General features: G+C 46.0%; 1 protein-coding gene across 1 annotated transcript in view; it reads left to right on the top strand.

Annotated features, from left to right (window-relative positions):
* Positions 1-16,952, top strand: part of LOC119175053 (structural maintenance of chromosomes flexible hinge domain-containing protein 1) — a 274,681-nt gene that overhangs the window by 150,558 nt on the left and 107,171 nt on the right. The window contains exons 27-30 of the mRNA XM_037426232.2: positions 3,696-3,909; positions 9,437-9,566; positions 11,110-11,190; positions 16,260-16,418. Coding sequence (XP_037282129.2) covers positions 3,696-3,909; positions 9,437-9,566; positions 11,110-11,190; positions 16,260-16,418 — 584 coding nt within the window. The remainder of the gene's footprint in view (positions 1-3,695; positions 3,910-9,436; positions 9,567-11,109; positions 11,191-16,259; positions 16,419-16,952) is intronic.

Raw genomic sequence — 16,952 nt, 5'->3', positions numbered from 1 at the left:
TTAAAATGGGCATCACTTACTGCGGCCCCAAGACTATCATCGTCGAGTTCACCTGTTTGCACTTGGTGAAATTCCAGAGCAACTTAGACTTAACATCATACTTTCGTGCAATGTCTCGCTTAGCAGAACCTTCCTGGTCACTTCTTTCAAGACTTTTGACTTTCGTTGCTAGGTCAAGTGTTGGGTAGAGGCCTTGAGTTGTCATTATCAAACGTCGCCACCGCAACTCTCAAAATCAGTTGTTGAAAGCAGAATCAACCCACAGTGTGTTGGTGGGCTAGTTGGTTTATCATGCTATGTTTGAACATTGCAACTGGACGCGGACGAAGCAGAACATGCACATATGCACACATTCTTCACTGTGTGTGTGTGTGAGCACTCTTTTCTGCTAGCTTCCACTCATGCTGTTCTTCAACCCAGCGTGCGGCTGAAGCACTCGACACATCACAATGAAATACCTAGTCAGTTGACGCGATCAATGCGATGTCCCGGCGTTGACTAAGCAAGATGGCCACTTCATGAGCCGTGGTGCTACGAGCAGTGGCAATGGTGACAACAACGCAATTGGACAGCTGTCATGGCACAAGAAAAATTCCCATTTTATTAAAAAATTACAGTTGTCTGGAGCCTCTTGACTGAAAAATATCTTGGAATGAACCAACATTACTGGCTTTTAACTTCAATTGTCGAGCATTTTTTTCCATAGGCATGCATGCAAAATTGACGGGACCACTTCTTGACTTCTAATTAACCAAAAATTCAAATTACCTAACTTGTAATTATTGGTAGTCTACTGTAATGCAGTAGGCGGAAAGTTTTTTGACAATTGCGGTAGCGATCGTGCCCGTGAAAGGAGACATGCCAGGTGCACTGCTAGGGAGCTAATGACGAAGTCTTTATGGAGGGCTGAAGGGATGCGAAGCGAACAAATGTGGGAAGAAAAAAATAGAAAAAAAGAGAAAAAAAAAAACCCGAGGCATGCTGCGGGGGCTCGCCAAGTAAGGAAAAGGAGTGTGGCTTCGACAGCATGCGGCTCAACATGGCACGTGCGATCTTATCCTTGTCTGCACTTGACGATTTCCTCGGTGTTACCGGCCTTACTACAGAGATCGCATTCACTACCTCATCCGTAAATTTGAAACCTTTTACGACTTTGTTACGTGAGCTCTCACATTTGCTGCCAGTGCGCAGTCAAACGTAGGCCTGGTGGGTTTTCGTTGTTGATCTGCCGATCGTGCATGCAACTTTGTATCACACACGCTGTTTTTGGTTCATCGCCTGAATGCCTTCTTTTGAACGCTGGATCTTCATGTTTTGGACAAACTTGCCGCGACAACATACCGAACGGCAGGCTTTTCAGTAACATTCTTGTGCAATCTAAGTCGCGGTTTGCTACGGAATCAACAAAACTCTTTGTCGTGGCTGCACTTGATGGGAAGGGATACGTATCAGGGAGTTTTAGTGCTGGGTACGCATTCTCTTGGGGCCTTACGGGCTTGGAAGCGCGCGGCGTTGCGTGCCCAACCCAAACCAAACCGGAATGCCTTTTAGTTGGCGCCACGGTGGCACGCACGCAAACGCAAGCCGCACGAAGTTCACACGCGCTCGCAGAGCCATAGCGTCTTGTCGCGTAAGTATTATTTAAGTCTTTTTATGATTTAAAATGTTAAATTAAACATACATAGTGATCAGGACACTTTTTTTTATAGTGTACGGTATTCTGGTATACGCAAAAAAGTGAAATACAAGGTTATTGTAACGACAGTGTCTACATCTTGTGACACTTCGTGCAACCGCAGTCATAAAACATGTTAGCTTACACGTAATGTTTTTGAGGTGAAAATGAATAAAAAGGTTACTCATTTGTAGTATTGTCGCTGCGCAGTTTTTGCACCAGATGTACAATGCACAATGTTTCTGCAATAACAAAGTTGTGGTTGTCTGTTTCACTATGGCTGCGCTAGATGGCGCCACCTATTCAGCTAGTCGGGGGCTGGCATATGCTTTTTAGTTTCGATGTTCCAGGCCATTCTAGCTTTGGAAATCTGGCTGAAACCATGTAATCGCTATAAGTGCTCGCATTTTGGCCTATTTTAACTCGACGGCTAGAGTATCCGCAGTGCGGATACCGTGAATTCTTGCTAAGGTGGGCCGCGCGGACGCATGGCCCCATCGCCCCAGCGATCTTGCGATGCATCTGTTTGGGGTTTCGCGCATGCGCAATACCGCGGCCTCAACGTCCTGCGTACGCAAGCCGCTTGGGTACCCAGCACTAAAACTCCCTATTGTTAAACGAGGGTGGCATGTGTAGAGCTCGAACGTTCGTTTGCGATTCGATTGCGACGTCTTGAAACCGAAAACACGTCCTTGAAATGGAACGATTGGCGTCATGCAGAGCGTGAAATTCCGGGTGTGATTCGACATTTCGTGTAGTGCGCATAATCGAGGGGGTCTGATAAGCAGTTGGCTGATTTCCGCAATGATACATGCTCTTGTGAGACCTCCCCCTCCCCTCCTTTCGTGTTCAATTCGTTGGCAACGCGTCTTTGGACGTTACAGTTTTTTTCAACATTTGGAAATTTAAAAGGTCATAAGCACCATGCATTGCGTGCTTCAATTCTTAAACACGCGATGCTGCTTGGTCAACACCATTTTGCACAATGGTGGCCCTTGGAAAATGTTGTTTTGGTTACAGTGCGATACTACTTATAGTGTGGATATTTGTGACTCCCACACCTTACGTTATAAGTGGTCTCTACTGTACTTGGGTCTGAACTTCTTTAAGGAAACTTTTTGAGGATCTCAATGTTCAACCTTTCATGCATTCAGAATTGTTGTCCCGAGTGCCTGATGTGGAAAAACCATAATTTCCAGTTTCAGGGGGCTTTAAAATGTAAAATACTTGTGCATCTATTACAATAATGTTGTTAATAAAAATTTTCATTCTTACCTGAACAATTGCAAAGATGGGCATGAAGTACTTCTTTGGTTTGGGTGCCTATGAATAATAAAACTTTGGTATTTAAAATAAAGCTTTCTGACCAGTGATCTGTAAACAGATTTTGCCAACATGGACAGCTCGAATCTTCAGCAAGCGTGCTTTTTCAGGATGGAAGACCAATGGAAGACCAGGATGGAAGACATGCCAGAGAAATACAATTTTCTGGAGATGACCAGTGTTGTTGAGGGCCCAATACAGAACTATGAATGACTGGGCATGATTGCTCATCATGCACATTGCTATGCACAGTGTGCTTGTGTACGCGCTTGTATTTTTCTGGCAGCTTTACGTGATGCAGTGTGTGCCCTTTTTTAGACACCAGCTCTACTGAGGAAGAGTAGCTTATTGAAGCACCTTATAATCTCCAGTGGCTGACATTGTGCGCAGGCGCACATTTGCAAGTGCTATGTGGTATAGGCTTTAACGATTCTATCAGATTGACTATGAGATTTATAGAGCGGCTCCGAAGCGCGTCTCTTCTGCTCCAAAATGGACAATTCCTGCCCCCAAGCAAAGAACTTTTCTAGTCCTTGAGCTGTTGCAAAAGATTTTTGGCTACATCAATCAGTGGAAACCCATTAGCCACTTATGAAAGGTTGGAGGGCAACTGGGTGCGAACATATCTTTGTTGTTGTCTGTATTATGCATACTAATGGTAGTGAACTTAATCTCTTTTTTTTTGTGTTGGCTGCAGGATTTGAGGTGCGTGATGAAATAGGGAAGCCCATAACTCTGACCAGCAGTCTTGTCTCCAAGCTCAAACTTAACTGGGCATCCGACATCCCAAAGGACCAAGTCCTGGCAGGCCGCCTGCCAGACATTATTTGCCCATCATCTGTGAAGCAGTCTCTTTTCTGCCACATGTCCATCAACTCTGGTCGTGCTGTGGACTTTTCTTTTACTGTGAAGTAAGTCCAATATTGTTATCTTGCCTACTCGTAGCTTTCTAGCATTTACCGTATATACTCGTGTAAGGGCCGCACCTCTACCGTGAAGAGAGAAATTTTGGGGAAAAAATGCTAAAAGTCCCGCCTTAAAGGTGTAGTTAGTTTGATTGCGACTAGATGACGCTGCCAGTTTTTCCACTTTCGCCGTTGTGCCAGTGACGGACCTCCGGGTGGCGGACGGGGCGGTGCCATTTTTGTTTTGTGTGGCTCACCGTTCGCATCGAGTGAATACGTTTTCGTTGAATTGGTGTCTTGTCTTTGAACCAGTGCAGGTGACTTACGATTGGCTGGTATTTGAGGTCGTTCACTGCAGGGTTTAAACGGCAAACGATTGAATACGCCAAGAGGCACTGCAAGCGTGAAGCTGGACGCAAGTACGATGAGAAGCGCTTGCGTTATTGGATGAAGCAGAAAGATGCCCTTGCTGCTACCAATCGTAGCCGAAAAGCCTTTCGCGGGAAATAGTGCAAATATCCAGAACTGGTAGGGGAACTTCTCAAATATGTCATCAATACTCGAAGGAACGGCTACGCCATATTGACTGACATGATAAGCAAGAAAGCTCTAGACATTGCTGGCCTTATGGAAATCCCTCAAGGACGATTCAAGGCAAGTTGGGGATGGGCTATGCGGTTTATGAACCGCAACCAGTTCTTCATCTGCCATCTGCGCCGAACAAGGATTTGTCCAAGGCTTTCAAGTGAGCACACAAGTTAGGTGACTAAAATTTTATCGCTTCGTGAATGGTCTTCGAAGGGAAGAAGATTATGACCTATTCCGAATTTGCAACCCGCACCAGACTCTTGTGTGGTTCGATGCACCAGAGAGCACTACAGTGGACTTGAAAGACGCGAAAAGTGTGGCTGTGCGCACGATCGGCGCAGAACGTCAAAGGTGCACTGTGATGCCGTGCGTGACGGCAGATTGCAGGAAACTTCTGCCATACGTCGGGTTCAAGAGGAAGGCTCTCCTGAAAGAGAAGTCTCCTTGGGGCATTATTGTGCATGCCCAAGAAAAGGGTTGGATGTGCGAGGAACTTGTCGTGGACTGGGTGAAGACCGTCTAGGCAAACAGACCTGGAGGCCTGCTACAGCGGAAAGCCTTCTTTGTTCTGAACAGTTTTAGGGGCCACTTGACAGACCGCGTCAAGAACAGACTCGCCACGACTTGTATAGACTTGGCTGTTATTCCTGGAGGACTGACAAGTGTGTTGCAGCCGCTTGACGTGTGCATTAACCGTCCATTTAAAGCGGAATTTCACCGCTGCTCTTCGGAATGGATGGCTGGGGGCGATCATGAGAAGACGCTAACCAGACGGCTGAAGCAGGCATCGCTCCAACAAGTTTGTAAGTGCATTTTGAGTGCATGGCATGCTATGTCATTTGAAGTAGTTGCCAAAAGCTTCAAAGTAACCGGAATTTCAAACTGCATGTGCAGCACTGAGGGTGATCATCTGTGGGAGGATGCCAACGCAGAGGCGAGTGCTTCCGGTAACGAAGACAGAAATGGCATCTTAATAAAAACATTTTTGGCTAGTCATTTGTGACTCTTACACTCTGCTACTGTTGTGGAAACGGTACAGACTTTTGGTGAGCTGTCATCAGCGTGATTCGTGTGAGGGCCGCACCAAGCAATAATTTCGAAACAAAAAAGTGCGGCCCCTACACAAGTATGGGGGCAATTTGCCTGGCACAATGAGTTTTGGCAGTTCTTTCATGCAGAAGTCACTGCCTATCCTGAAACCCTGATGCAACATTGGGAAAACAGTGTACAGTTGGCTCTTGTTAATACGAAGTTCACGGGGACTGCCAAAAACTTCCAAACAAACGGAATTCCATTTAACCGAAACAAAGGAAAAATATACTTACTTCAGAGCAGTTTAAAAAAAAAAGTCATTGATTGCCATTTGCTTTTGCCTGCTAAATCTTGCAGCATAAAGCAAGTCCTTGTATTTGTGCCCCAAACCTTCCCCGGCGTTGCTCTCGGCAGCAAAAAACACCTTTGAAGGGCAAGGCTCGCGGCTACATCAGCAGCTCGCAGTTTGGCTCACTTGCAACGTCATTGTCGTCCACCTCAGTTTTGTGACCATCCTCGCTGGGCTGAACCATTTCGACGATCTCGGCGTCCGTCAACGAAACGCACGTTTCTACAGCACTGTCATGAGCAACATATTTTTCGAAAGGGACGTCTCGGAGAGCTGGCAGGATACTGTCGCCTTCAATCTAACTTTTGTCTGCTTCCCCCGCTGTACAAGACGAATCATTATCGGCAGCATTGGTAACTAAGCTAAAGTGGCTATGGTCTTTTCCTTACACGACCCCATGCCTGTGCAAGCATATGTATAGCGCTGAGAAGGCTCACCTCATATTAGGTTGAATTGTTCATACACAACAGCATCCGCTCAAGAGGAGGTTTCCGATAAAGTACTTTCACATTCATCATAATCTCCTGGGCCATCGGTTGTAATACTGATGTGTGCGCTGACAAGTAAGCGACACGGATGGCGCTCAAGGGTGGCATGTTCATGTGTGCACTACCGTATAAACCGGACTATAGGTCGAGCGGGAATATAGGTCGAACCCCAAGTTCAGGTTACCGAAAAAGAAAAAAAAGAAAAACAACCCAAAACTGCCGAACCACATTTATTCGCGAATTGGTGCACCGCATCCTGATCGTCGGAGCTCCCCTCTACCACCATCGCAACTGCTCCTATTCGTCCGACGAAGCACCACTGTCTTCTGAAGACGAGAGTTTGTCGCTGGCTGCCTCCCACAGTGCGTCGTCTGCAATGCCATCCAGCGAGTTGCTGATGCAACATTTCTTGATAGAATTTTCCACCATGGAATCCGGCAAGGAGCGCCAGGCAGAAAGCACCCAGCCACAAACAGTCGCAAGCGGAGGCCTCTGTAGGCGGCCCGTCGGTGTCTTGGGGTTGTCGCCGGACATCCACTCTTGGTATTCCAGCCGCACTTGGTCCTTGAACGGCTTGTTTAGTACGTCGAGCGGCTGGAGGAGTGACGTCATACCACCTGGTATCACTGCGAGGTCCGTTTTCTCGTCGTCGAATGCGCGTTTCACTGCTTCGATCAAGTGGCCACGAAACGCGTCCAACACCAGCATGCTGCGAAGACGCAGCAGTGCACCTGGCCGACGGTTTCACACCACTTGTATCCATTCGAGCATCATGGCCTCGTCCATGTATCCCTTTTTGTTGACGCGAACGACAACACCGGGCGGGAACACTTCCTTCGGCATTGTCTTGCATTTGAAAATGACGGAAGGCGGAAGCTTTCTACCATCTGCTGTGCATGCCAGCATGACGGTGAAGCGCGAGTGCTCGTTGCCAGTGGACAGCAGCTTCACGTCCTTGGCGCTGCGCTGCGTGATCGTGGTCGGCGAAGGCATGTCAAACCACACGGGGGGTCTCATCGGCGTTGCCAATGTGCCCCATCATGTAGTCGTTCTGCTCCCGAAGCCGGTTTACGAAGCGCTGAAAGTTTATGAGCTTGTCCTCGAACTCCTCCGGCAACTTTTGACAGATGGATGTGCGCCGCCAGAGAGATAATTCTTTGCGTCGCATAAATCGACGCACCCAAGAGTTCGGTGCACGAAACTCTTCTCTCGTGAGTCCAGCTTCCCTATCGAGTTCCACGGCTTTCTTGCGAATGGTATCCACGGTCACTGGCAGCGAGCGCGCGCGAACTTCCCGCACAAAGTCCGCTAGCTTATCCTCCATCTGCGGATGAACGGCACTTCGTCCACGAAACGACATTTTTTGAAAATTGCACATCTGTAGCTTCCCTTTCTGCGCCCTCCAATAGCGCCCGCTTTTTTCTGATACACCAAAGCGGCGCTGAGCAGCCATATTCCCGTTCGCTTCTGCGAACTTAACAACATCTAGTTTAAACGCAGCTGAGTACTGCCTCCCCCACCGCTAGACATATTCAATGAACAAAAAAAAAAGGCCACTAAAAATGCAGTGCAAAGTCAAGCGGAGCGAAAACTCAAAACAGATCAGAAGCAAATCACAAAAAAAAAAAAAAAAACAGACTGCGGTTGGATTTGGATGCGGATATGGCCGCGTCTGGCTTCACAAGCACATGCAAGCCATATGTTGCCAGACAGTGTTGCACTTTCGGCTAGACACCGCTATATAAGACAAGGGGCGACTTTAGCTCATTATTTTATTGAAAAAATCGCACTTATATTCCGGTTTATACGGTACACTGATCAACAAGCAGCAACACCTTGCCTTTGGATAATGCAAACTTGAGATCCAATTTGATCAGCCAATCCTTGAATATGCCTGCGGTCATCCACACTGTCTTGTTAAACGCATAGTCTACAGGCAGTGTTCTCACACCTTTGAAACATCTAGGCTTAGCGACTTCACTGATTACGAGCGTCTTCTCTGGCAACCATCTGTAAAAAAGTGCAGTCTCATCTGCATTGAAGATATCTTGCGGCCGATATTCACCCAAGTATTCGCGAAGCTTCTCTTCTCATCACATAGCACATGTTGCCACATTGACGGCCAGTTTTTTGCCATTCACGCTTTTAAACACTATACCATGGCGTTGCTTAAAGCGTGTAAGCCATTCATCGGACAAAGCGAAGTTCACGATGGCTAGCATGGTCGCAAGCAATGAGGTTTTCGCTGCAACGATCTTGCCCCTGAGGGAAAGTTGATCCCTCCTGAATCCAGACAAGCAACGCATGCTTCTCTTGCAAGACGTATTGAACTGGTCATTTTCAAACACGTCCAGCACCGAGCGCTTGCTCTTTAGGATGTTTGACAGGGTATTAAGCTTGATGCCATGTTTCAAGGAAATATCTCTCTTGGCAGTGCCTTCTAGTTTCACTTTCAAAATTTTTGCTTTCATCGCCAAGTCCAGCGTCTGGTAAGGCCCGCTAGTTCCCTTAGCACCTCAAATACATGTAGAGCTCCGTTGCATGTGAAAACCCTAAGTCTGCTGAATGAAACAAACGGTTAGGCCCAGAGCGTGCTCACTGCATAGGCCACTCGCACCTTGCCGCTTTGTGGTCTGTGACACTGTTAGCAGCTGCGATGCCAACAGTGTCAGTAAGCTGCCGGAAGCTTTGAGCTGTGGCGCTGTGGTCAGCTGTGTTGCCCTTGTGTGCCGGCAGCACAGACATCGTTATTTTGTGCTTTAAAATTACAATTTCCTCCGGGAATTCGATTGAAAATTCAAATAAACTGAAGTTTCAGACTTCTAGATTCCAAGTAACGAGCATTTTTTTCGTTGATTTGCTTGCAAAACTGATGAGACCCCATCTTACTTCCAATTAAGCGGCTTGTAATCATTGGGAGTCGACTAGTGTGTCTGGTATTGAAGAGCAACTCCATAGGGGGAGGGGCCTTATCCGCAGGCTAGTTTCTGCATATGCCTTGTACAAGCACAGTTATGAGCATGTCAATAGCAGTTCTGTCACACCACAAAACATTGGCCAATTTTTGTATTCACAGGCCAAAGAATGGTGAACCTGCCATCCTGAAAGTGTCATGCAAAGGGACGACGGATGTACGGATCGGTGAAGTCCACCAGTCGGACATTCTCATCAGTCTCACTGACAAGTACCAGAATCCAATCAAAAAGGTAATCCTGCCATGGCAATGAACGAAACCATAAAAAGCTTGTGGGCGCTTGAGCTTCGCCTTGAGCCTTGAAATACGATAGCAAGATCAAGCCCCATTCGTTTGCCAGCCTCGCTTCTCAGTGAAAGTGTTGGAAAGAAGGTCTGTGTTAACTAACCCTCCGAGTGCGGCGAAACCACTCAAGTGCATCAAAACTAATGCACTCTGTGCGTTAGTTTCACCTGCACCGTGGTCTGGAAATTCAACAATAGATCTCCAAAACTATGCGTGGTAGTTTCAGTTTTCAAAAACTAGGCTCACCATAATTTGTGACGTCGAACAACTTTGCGATATAAACAACCACATTAGAATAATAAGAAACTGTTAATTCAATTATTTTTATCAATTAATCATTTCTAAGTGATCTAATTAGTGGCAATATTTTTACGCTTCGTCTTGGAAATTGGCTGCACAGACGACAAGTGCCTATGATAGTTTTTTTTAAGGAGAAATCTGTATTGCTTTGAAAAAAGACCCTGCATAAGGCTTTTGCCTTAGTAACGCAATATTTCACCATCTCAGTGGGATAATAAGTGTCTCTTGTTTGACCTTAACAAATAATGCTTAACTGGAAAGTTTTGCGGAAGGGGGTGTTAAACCATACTCTATGTGTGTTCGTGTGTGTGTGAGTGGCTACGCCAGTGATGCCAATGGTTCATTGCCAGATTGATTTGTATTTGACTCATTATCACAGATACATGCTCGTTTGTTCATGCTGGAATAATTAACCGAGTACTACATAGGAGGGTACACTAAACTGTTCACTATGAAATGACATCTCCATGCAAAATTCAACTGCGAATTGGGAGGGTTTCGCGAGGAGATCGCTGCTCTTTGAATGAATAGACACAGTCAGATGCGATCGGACCAAACCACACAAAAACATTTATTGAACCACTTTTACATCAATGATATTGTCAGCCGAATCAAATACATCACTAGTGATCAACATGCTAACACAACCTTATACAATATTCTCTTGCGGTCAATCAAAATAACAAACGCGAAAATAAGGTAACGCGAAAACGGCTTCGCCAGCGCTCGACTCGCCATGAGGGCCCCACAGGAGACGACCCGCATTGTCGTGTCCATGGACCCACCGCGGGAGACAAACGCTCGCACCAGCCGCCAGGCGCCTTGAAGAGCCGCTCATGTCTCATGTGCCGCCACACAGTCTCGCTGATAGGCATCGCTGCTGGCGCTACTATGCTAACCATAATGATTATGATGATATAACGCTCTCGAGCACAACGCCATCTGTGACTCTGCGGTTGTTAACCCCTAAATGTGGTCTATCCGTGAGACGCACGTGCGCCATGAGGCACAACTGGCTTTACAGGGGGTGATAGCCCCTCCACAAAATGTGCCAGTGGTTTAGCTACAAAAGTTGTGCTCAACAGAGGCTCCCATTTCTGCACTGCTGTAATGTACAGTTGGAGGGTTACCAGATTCTGATTTTCTGATGCCGTTCTTTTCCTTCTCTCTTTTTTTCCTTTTAACTCCAGCTGCAGCATAAGGACCTTGCTGAGCTTCTCATCATAGCTGAGGGCATGAACTATGACGATGTAATGAAGTCCTTAGACCAGGTAAGTCTGCCACTTTTTCTTCTGTTCATCCACCTGGATGTTTGAACTTGGCTAGCAGTAGACTCTCATGTGCTTTCCAACTTGGAACTTGGGTACTCGAGGAGCTCCACGTTGGTCAACTTAATTCTTGCTTTTAAGCTGGCGCTCTTTCACTTTCTTCCGAAGCGAGGACATCTCCTGAGCGAGGTCTGTGCAGAAGCTCGCAGTGGGAGAGCCAATGACATCCAAGAATGTCCTCTCGTGTTGGCTGCGTAGAAGCACTGCATGAGAGAGTCCTGTGTTACTGTGAGGAGTGGCTCTGTAGATTCCCAATTGCATTAACCTCGTTACAACGGATCTGCTTATAACAGGCATTCGAATACTACATACCAATTTGCAGAGTTATGTTGATCTCCCTATTGGTACCATTAATCAAGAGTCGTTTGCAATGGATCCAAGTACAACGGTCATTGGGATATAATTGGCCGAAACAAGAGGCCAGAAATGTAGTCAGCACTCCTTTATAATGGACTTTTCACATCGCTTGGCATACTTCCAGGACGGGAGCAGCGTGCCTGCAGTGTCAACACGGGTGGTGGCCATTTTGAGATTGCCGTGCTTGGCTTGGATCGATGTGGCTAATGTGGCTTACTACTACTAATGGCTAATGCATCGTATGAAAATCAATGCACTATTTTAAGTGATTACTGTGTTATGAAGGCAAGAAACAGTGTGCTTGTCGACTCGGAAAAAGAAAAAAAAAGCAGTAAGGAATACCGCGGCTTCAGTATCGCGAAAAATGGAAAAAAAGTGGATTTTTAAAAATCAAACTTTCTGTTTCTGAAACCCTTTTTCTACCCGATTCCAAAATATCTACACTGAAAAACGCGCAGTAGTGCTTCGGAAAATTCGTTTCGCCCTCCTAGGTAGCGAAACTTTTTGGAAATCGCGAGAAAACAGTGGTTTTCAAAAAATGATAGCTTCGCGATGGTGCAGCGAGGAGCCGTCTTCTTGGGCTCATTGGAAAAAGAATTTCTCTGTGGTTAAATTTCCCGTCTCAGCTGGCTCTTTTCTTTAAAAACAAGCGCACAAAAAGTACATTTTGAAGGTCGCTTCGAGGCCCCTGATTGGTTGTGGCTGTCGTGTTGCCTCAGCTCGCCTCGCCATTGGCGCGATGCTCACTCTGGGAGGTCGTCGTCTGCTGCTTGTGCGTCGCGAGGACAAGGCTATCGAAAATTGCTTTTTTATGACGTGTTCACGGCTCGATGATCACTTAGGATATAATTACGCTTTAGTTAGGAGCTGTAAGCGGATGCACGATCAGATTACTATGAGCGATCATGCGGTCTACAAGCACGTCGCGTCATTGCGAACGGGCGCGTCAACGGAGTCGTTTTTAGGCCTAACTGCTGATTGTGAGACTACGGGAAAGAATGACGTGCTTCTTTGCAAGCAACGAAGTATATCGCTCGCTAGCTCCTTAGAGCTGCTGACAAGCATTTTACGCATCGGCAGCGGACTCCGCTGTCAAGCTTGTCACCCCCCTCCCCCCACTTCCAAGGATTACTCAGAACAGCGGCTACCAGTTTCGCGCGTCATCACTCAAAAAATGCGATACCAAGCACAGTGCATGCCAATTTTTTGTCATCGTAGCTACACATTTTGCGCAGTGTCACTGAACGCCGCCGAGTGCATCTTGAGCCGGCTGCACTGTCCACGCGGTCGCGCACTCCACGGCTATATGCAGCAATAAGCTTTTGTGATGTGATTTATGCATGCTTGGAGCTGTGTTTGGTATCGCCACGAGCGTCTATGAATGTTCCGAGACAATGAAAGGCTTGTAGATTAGCGTTTGTGCGACCGGCCGTATGATCATGTGTTTCATGGCTATAGTGGCAAAAGAGCATGCATGAAACAGGGGCATGAATTTTTATGTGCCCGTCTCGCATCATTACAGGGGCCCTGCAACACTTTTTGAGCATGGTCAGAAAATGCTGCCGATCGGTAGTAGAGGCTCCCAACAACACGCGAGCGAAACATTATACAGCAGCACGCGACCTGGAATTCACAATAAATTATCAAATTCAGCTAAAAATTGCTTTCTCTTCTCTCGGCAAATCACGAAATAAGCCCAAAAATCACTCGTAGTAAGCCCATCCACAAGCCATTGGCTGATTTGAACATGGCGCGCTCCGTTGTTACAGAGGTCGCCGCAAGAGGCTGTCACTTTTCTATGCGTGCACGCACGATCGCACTGAAAAAGCCGCGTATCCTCACGAGGCGTGAGTGACATTTTTATTTGCCCCTCCCATCCCTCCCTGCTTAGCTTCCAGCACTTTCGTCGGAACGAGAAAAGGGAGGATGCAATTGCAGCCTGTAACAAATATTTGTAACTACGCTCGTACTGGACGGATTCTTAAAAAAAATTTGCGGCGTTGAATATGTGAGGTAATATGCTTTTCCAGTAAATTAATTCCATGGTTACTCTAAAAAGTGTTTCAGGGCCCCTTTAAATAAACTGCTAAAAAATTCCTGTGCCACCAGTTTCCTTCCAATAACTTTGTTATTTAGCCATTTTTTTGATGCAATAAACCTCTTTATATAAAAATAATGTTCAGTGATTATGTGTAATCAAGTACTTAACTAAGTTAAAGAAAGGCCCATTGGGCAAGGACCACATGCCTGAGAAGTCCAATATCGCAAGAAATACAAACCTGACGTCACAATTTTTAGGTGTTTTAGAGATCTGAAGAGAAGGTGAAACCTTGCACGCAGTTTTCTCAATACTGATTTTTTTTTTTTGGCATTATGCTCAGCTTCTCCACGAGGTTCAAGGAAGAAATAATTTCTCTCATTATGTATTTGCCGTACCACCTCGAAATTTTTATGGAAGCACTGGGAGACAATTCTTAGTGTCTGTGCCAATTTTCATCAATATCCAACCAGAAACAAGAAAGTTTGTTGAAAAAAAGTTGATAGAAAACTTCGACAGGCTTTTTCTCACAAGTGTGTTTTGGACATTGTGTATTGCTTGTGGAAAGTGTAGCACGGGAATGACTGAACGGATTTCAATGCAGTTTTTTTCCCTGAATCCGAAAGCATTTTTTTAGGGTCTGACAATCTTTGAATTCGCGTTTATGGCCCAGTTTTTTCTTCTAAAAGATGACTTGTACATGGCACTTCTGACAATTTGTTTAGGCAGCCATGATCATCTTTATAAACAAAAAAAGAGAGAACTAATTTTGAGTAAAGATCAACACTATTTGCAGCTTCCTGGCTTGTTTTGTTACTGCGCTAGGCTTTCCACGAGCAGACCATATAAGTCGTACGACATAGCATGATGTAACTTGAAAAATACTCAATGTATCATGATGAAACTGCATATTTCCCTATTCAAGACATGTATGAGTAAGCATGCGAAATTTTATTGCTCTAGGTGAACAAACAAAACTGTTTTTTTTAGTGCCACTTCCCCCCTCCCCCCCTTTAATGCGATACTTCCTTAGCAATTGCATACTTTTGCCAAAGTAAAAAAAATTTGATAGAAAGCGCTTGCTCGGTAGCGACCCCTCCCGGAATAGAAGTTACGTTCGGCATGGCGCTGACAGCGGGTGCTTTGTTCGGCTAGGGCTGTTTTTGTGGCAGATGCAGTCCTATACGGCATAAAACGACTTTGTTTTGAAAGCGTGTGCGCAGTCAAGCGCACGGGGATTGAAAAAGGAACTACCATTTGCCGCAACCGCCGCGCACAACATCGTGGTCGCGGTATTGCGATAGCAATCTACGAGCTTCGAGGGCACGCAGCGGTAGACTAAAGGCAGTAAATACGTAAAAAAAGGTCACAGTTTCGCTGCAAGAGCAAAGCAATAAATGCGACAGCAACAACTTGGAATGTCACACTGAGAATGGCTAGCAGATCGAAACGCACAGTGCGCTGCTCACACACAAATGACGCACGAAAACAATATGCACAAGACGACAGTAAACTAACAACGTTTACGGCTCGACACGTTAACGTGCTGTTTAAACAAAAAAAAAGCGATGCTTGACACATAACTAAGGTACGGATGAGTACAAACTAACACGTGTCCTAGTTATACGTCGCTGTGTGTGAAAAGTGCGCTCTTTACGCAAACGGGGCCTGTGCATTGACCGAAGATAACGCAATCGTTCCAGTGAAAGCCGAAGGCACATGATTCTCCCCACCGAAAGACGAGCGCGCACGCACAAGTATCAACTCCCCCTCCTCTCCTCCGCGGGGCAAAGTGTGACACCTAGCGCGGGCGGCTTTCTTTTCTTTCAACAGTGTTAATATATATAGATAGGTATACATATACGGTGAATGATGGAGGTGACGGCGACAGCAAAAAGTCAGCCTAGACTGTCAATAACAAAGGGGCCAGACGTGTTTTGGCGTTCCTGTCAAAAGAATCTAGTAGGGAGCAAAGCTTTGACCCGCGCTTTTGCGGCAGCCAGCTGCGCCGTGCCGTCTGTTCACGTGTGTCCCATTAAGACATACACGAGCTGTTTTGAAGGAAATAAATTCTGCTGGTTGTGTTGATCCTTTGAGACTCTCACCTTAGTAGGAAACACTACCTTCGTCTATTCGGCCACTCCAAGCCGACCACAACACCGATGTTTGCGCTTGCGATTGAGACTCCCCTCACCCTTTTGTTTTTTGCAATGCTTTTTGTTTGTTTATTTGTCCTTGGTTTTTTTGGTGCAGAAAAAAAATACAAGCAAATAATTCAGCCCCCCCCCCTCCCTCCCCAAGCTGTGAGCTTGGCTGGAACTACGACGCATTCTAAGTGCATCAACAGGCTGTCCATTACTGACAGTTCTTGCACCTCATAGTAAGACCTTAGTTTAAGTGAGAACGTTTATTTGTTTGGCTATGTAGCCTGAAAGAATTGTGCCGCCTGCTGGAGCTTGCAATCCTCGGCTGTGGCAATACGGAGGTCATGTATGCATTGTGCTCATTTGCTCAGAATTGTAAAACGTGGTCAGTAGCCCTTTTAGTTTTAGGAGGTGAGATGATGTCCAGTCTACTGTGTGGCTCTTCAAAGTCTTGGTTTGAATTTTTTGTGCAGAGTTGTGGCTTTCACGTGAAAGGCCTCAAGTTCATGGACAGCAGCCTGGGGTGCAAGGAAGTGTGTTTCCAGTGGCGAAAGCTCAAAGACTACCTGCGGCTAAATATTGTTCCTGGTCCACCAGCCAGCCTCGCTTACACAAACTACAACCCTGCAGAGGTAGGGTGCAAAAGCAGGATGTCGAACTTATTTTAATTTTAGAGCATTGAAAAGTGAAGGATAGGATACAGCGCCAGTGATGCAGGTTTTGTAGTGAGGCATGTCCACTGCTAAGACTAGAAACTAAGGTAACGTTCAACTATGGCTGAAGAGAACACCAGTTCGGGTCATGTAGCGGGACACTGGAATTTGTAAAAGAATGCATCTAGTAGTGATTGCAGATCCAAAGCATGTGATTGTGTCTAAAAGAACTAAAATGATGGGGAGTGAACCTGGCTGGCTTTCTTGGATCATGAACAGTAATGTACCACCATCCCTCAGGAGATAGATACTGCAGTTGAGCTCACCTATAACGATACTAATTTTTAATAATAGATCAGTTCTATCAATGAGAAGCTGCTGCACCCTGAACTTTTGTATGTTTTCTATGATGAAATAACCTGCTGCATTCTGGAAAGTAGTGGAGCATGAAATTCTTTTAAAAGGAAGAAGAAAAAAAGTAATTCCAAGGGGGCTGAACCCCTGCCCACAACA

This window comes from Rhipicephalus microplus, chromosome 5 (assembly GCF_043290135.1).
Source record: "Rhipicephalus microplus isolate Deutch F79 chromosome 5, USDA_Rmic, whole genome shotgun sequence".
Taxonomy (NCBI): Eukaryota; Metazoa; Arthropoda; class Arachnida; order Ixodida; family Ixodidae; genus Rhipicephalus; species Rhipicephalus microplus.
This window is presented reverse-complemented; position numbering and strand designations above follow the sequence as displayed.